The sequence below is a fragment of the Lachnellula hyalina genome (genome assembly GCF_007821495.1).
Source record: "Lachnellula hyalina strain CBS 185.66 chromosome Unknown contig00318, whole genome shotgun sequence".
In the NCBI taxonomy this organism is placed as follows: domain Eukaryota; kingdom Fungi; phylum Ascomycota; class Leotiomycetes; order Helotiales; family Lachnaceae; genus Lachnellula; species Lachnellula hyalina.
Genome location: NW_022157432.1, coordinates 9,378 through 13,185, shown reverse-complemented (window position 1 = coordinate 13,185; position 3,808 = coordinate 9,378). Strand labels below are relative to the sequence as shown.

Below are 3,808 nucleotides of genomic sequence, written 5' to 3'. Positions count from 1 at the left end.
GTATTCAGGGCATCGTAGTATAAGATGCTATAGTGATTCAGGCTTGTAACTGCATATGCAGTGATTGGTGGGTGTTTTATCGAATCGTTTTAGGTATGTCCCAAAGTAGCCGTGTCGTAGCTTAAGCTGGTAAAAGGCGCTAGCAGTGGATCTAGCCGTTTTGGGAAGCTGTATTCGAGAGTGAATTCGTGGGTTGAAAAAGTCAAAGTAGTGGCCTTTGCCGCTAGCTAGAGCATTCGCCCACGCATGCCGTCGTATTTAGTTGATTTTTATGCCTATATAGGCATAGCTTATATAGGCAGTCAGGGCGGTCTGGGTGGTCGGAAGTGATTTGGACCCTAATTTGGCCAGTCTATCCGCCTCTTCATTTCCTTTGATGTCTTGGTGTCCGGGGACCCACTCTATTGCTAGCGTGGATCCGTTTTGGGCTATTTTAGTAGCGGCTGCAATAGCGCGTAGCTAGTGAATTTGGCCCGGATTATCGGAAGGCCGCGCTAGCCTATAAATGGCGGCTTGGTTATCCACATACACCCGAATGTCCCTATTTGGGCCTAGTCTCGTCGCATCTTCGAATGCTAGGGCAATGCCTTCTAGCTCTCTATTATAGACGATTTGGTAGGGACCTATATTTCGGGCTAGTTATATAAAAGGGCGACTAGCGCATTTGTAGCCCGCTAGTCCCACTCCAATTCCAGTGCTTTTAGGCATTTGCAACCCGTCTAAGTAGTATAACACCTGATTTAGCAATTGTGACTATATTTGCTGGCGGTGTATCGTGGCAGTTTCCTCTTTTGGCAATTTAGCGATTCATGTGTCCCAGGGGATAGAGCGGTCCTAAGGGGCAAAGTGGAAGTGGTGTATAGGTTCGATTTTGCCGCTAAGCAGGGGTGCAATAGTCCTAGCAATCGTCTAAAGTCCATATCCTGAGTAGCTAGATTCGGCAATTTAGCGATTCACTAGATAGTCCGGACTTAGCTTAGCTAGCCGGAAAGCGTATTTACAGGTAGCTATATCTAGTCGTATTACGGGCGGTGGGAGGCTAGCTTCGACTTCCATGGCCTAAATTGGACTAGTTTGAAAAGTGCCTAGGATTTTGCATAGTGCCAAATTTTAGAGGTGCTATAGGTAGTCTTTTGCATATGCTTAACCTTGCCACTAAATTAGTAACATATAGTCGGACATGCTAGTAATACAAGCTAGGTATAGCTGTCTAAAAGCGGTGGGACTAAGCCCTCGTTTGCTATTGGCCAGCCTAGACATACATCTAAATGCGGACTTAGCCTTAGCGGTGCAGATAGTAATATACTCCTTAAATCGTAATAGGGCATTAAAGTAAATACCAAGCCACTTAACTATCTGCTTTAGGGGGACTATAGTCCCGTCTAGGAGTATAAGGGACGCTAGCTTAGCGCGTTCGCCTGTGCTGAAGTGAATTAGTTTAGACTTTTTCAGGTCGAATTAGATTGCGTTTTTACTAGCTAGCTGAAAAAGCCCTTTAGCTACTAGCTATAGTATCTTAACGTTTTTGCAGGGGCTAGTTGATATGAAAGAGAGAGTGATATCGTCTATATAAGAGATAAATTTGACTGCATATAACCTAAATAGGCCTCGTATATAGATCAAGAAAAGGATAGGCGAAATAGGGCTTCCTTGTGGGATTCTAGTCTAAATAGGCTGGTTTTCATCCGATTATCTGTTAAATAGAAGCTTAAGTGACTGCCCGCTTATAAAGGATAAGACCCACTTAATAACTGAATCGGGAAAGGCTAAATCCTTAAGAATTATAAGTAGCCGGTTCTTAGACATATAGTCATATGCCCCTTTCACATCTAGTAGGAGCGTACTAGTAATTTTGTTTTATAGCCGATTTATGTGGACATAATCCGCTAGCATAGCGCCTACGTCTATAGCTGACTTTTTAAGTCGGCTACTGATTTGGCTAGGATGCAGCAGATTTGGTATGGTTTCAGCTAAGTAAGCTAGTCGCCTAGCTAGGATCCTTTTGCTGACTTTTCCTAGGTAATTTAGGAGTGAAATAGGTTGATAGGCGCTAGGCTGCTTATAGTCTGGTTTGTTGTTTTTACGTAGTATAGTGCAATTCGCTTGGCGCTAGCACTTCGGATAATAGCCAGTGTTTACTAGCGTCTTAAAAAGGAGTGAAATCTGGGAAGGGCATACTGAAAATGCGTGGGTAATAATAGTCTAAGTGATATAGTCCGGGCCGGGGCTAGTGGATTTGATTTCACTAGAACAGGCTTATTTCACTTCGTCTAGTGCTAGCTTTAGCTATTACCACTGGTCTAAGGCGGTGTATGACGTCTACTTTAGGCTAGCTGTTTCGGGAGGTGGAAGGAAGAGCGTCTGGCGGAAGAGGTCGCATTTAGTAGTGAATATGGTTGCAAATTAGGTGGCAGAAAGCTTCAGATTTGGGACTAGCTCTAACTGCCTTGACTTCATATAGGCTAAGGCTTTAAAAATCGATTTAGAGTCCTCTTTTTCCAGAAACTAGTTCTAGTAATCCTTTTTGGCCGTCTTGATAGCCTAAAAGTATGTATTGCAGGCGCTAGTTATTGAAATAGTAGAACTATATTACTTGACTACTATGATGTAGACTACGCCCACATCTATATACGGCCCCTAGCCCCCCGTAGAGGGGTGGCTAGAAGCGAAGCTCCCACGTGATACATATAACTAGTTAACATTTTAACACTCCCACTCAACTAGATACAAGAATATAGAGGCTAGCTCTCACAGGCTACATTACTAGTAAACCACAGTCCAAAACCACATAGGATAAAAGGATCTATAAAAGGTCTAATATGCTAAAGTAAACCTAATAAATATAGTAGAAGTATAGATAAAGAAGAAGATAAGTATAACTAAGCTAGAAGCATAAGCATAAGACTATAGCTTATAGTAGTACCATAAAGTGGCTTAGTGGATATATAGAGGATATAAAAATAAAAGTGATACTTAAATTAGAATTTCTAAAGTATAGCAAAAATGCATAAAAAGAGCTAAAAAGAGGTAAAAGGAAAGCGTAATCTCCCCTCTAGATAAAAGAAAACATTCTATACTCTTATAGCTTTTATGCTTCTATAGTATACATATATCATTTAACTCCTATAGCATTATAGAACTGCTAAAAAGGGTTATAAAGTAGGGCCTTAGTTAGCCCGTTAGCAACTATTTCTAATATATAGATATACTTTAGTTCTATAGTGCTATCTGCTACCTTCTCTTAGATAAAGTGATACTACATGTTAATATGCTTTATTTATCTATGAAAAACGCTATTCTTAGCTAATATAATAGCCTCTTAGTTATTACTGTAGATAAGAGTAGTGCTAAGCCCTAGGTCTAAATCCGGGTGGATCTATTTAAGGAGGCCTTAGAGCTAGATCGCTTCCTTAGTAGCATTTGTCTAGCCTATATATTTAGCTTTATAAGTGGAGAGTAATATAGTAGGTTGGCGCTTAGATAACTAAGAGATAGCTATAGAGCCTAGATTAAAGATATAGCTTAAAGTCAAGCGCCGGGTATTATAATTGCTAGCATAGTCTAAGTCTATATAGCCTATAAGAGGAGCTAGGGAGCCGTAGAAGACGAGGCCTATAGATGTAGTATCCTTAAGGTAGCGGAACACCTTCTTAACTAGGGTTATATATACTTCTATAGGGTTTACAGAGTACTATAAGATAACTAAAACTGCAAAAGCAATATCTAGATAGGTGTCTAGCATAGCATATATTAGGGAGCTAACAGCCGACTAGTATTTATAGCAGAAAGCTGCTAGGGCTATATATTA

The 3,808-nt window shown here is 40.7% G+C and overlaps 4 protein-coding genes across 4 annotated transcripts; all 4 read right to left on the bottom strand.

Annotated features, from left to right (window-relative positions):
• Nucleotides 1-27: 27 nt before the first annotated feature.
• On the bottom strand, nt 28-248 carry LHYA1_G009121 (uncharacterized protein; the record flags this gene model as incomplete). Its single annotated transcript, XM_031154025.1, is given in 2 exon segments — nt 28-227; nt 245-248. The coding sequence occupies 2 exon segments, from the start codon at nt 246-248 to the stop codon at nt 28-30; spliced, it is 204 nt and encodes a 67-aa protein (XP_031000985.1).
• Nucleotides 249-258: 10 nt separating this feature from the next.
• LHYA1_G009120 (uncharacterized protein) lies at nt 259-708 on the bottom strand (the record flags this gene model as incomplete). The annotated part of the gene is made up of 3 exons (XM_031154024.1): nt 259-459; nt 532-623; nt 657-708. The coding sequence occupies 3 exons, from the start codon at nt 706-708 to the stop codon at nt 259-261; spliced, it is 345 nt and encodes a 114-aa protein (XP_031000984.1).
• Nucleotides 709-1,085: 377 nt separating this feature from the next.
• Nucleotides 1,086-1,806, bottom strand: LHYA1_G009119 (uncharacterized protein; the record flags this gene model as incomplete). Its single annotated transcript, XM_031154023.1, is given in 4 exon segments — nt 1,086-1,155; nt 1,169-1,443; nt 1,522-1,660; nt 1,745-1,806. 4 exon segments carry the CDS (start codon nt 1,804-1,806, stop codon nt 1,086-1,088), a joined length of 546 nt encoding a protein of 181 aa, XP_031000986.1.
• A 51-nt stretch (nt 1,807-1,857) lies between these two features.
• LHYA1_G009118 (uncharacterized protein) lies at nt 1,858-2,505 on the bottom strand (the record flags this gene model as incomplete). The annotated part of the gene is made up of 2 exons (XM_031154022.1): nt 1,858-2,109; nt 2,434-2,505. Coding segments are annotated over 2 exons (324 nt in total), but the record flags the coding sequence as incomplete, so codon positions are not given.
• Between the last annotated feature and the right edge of the window lie 1,303 nt (nt 2,506-3,808).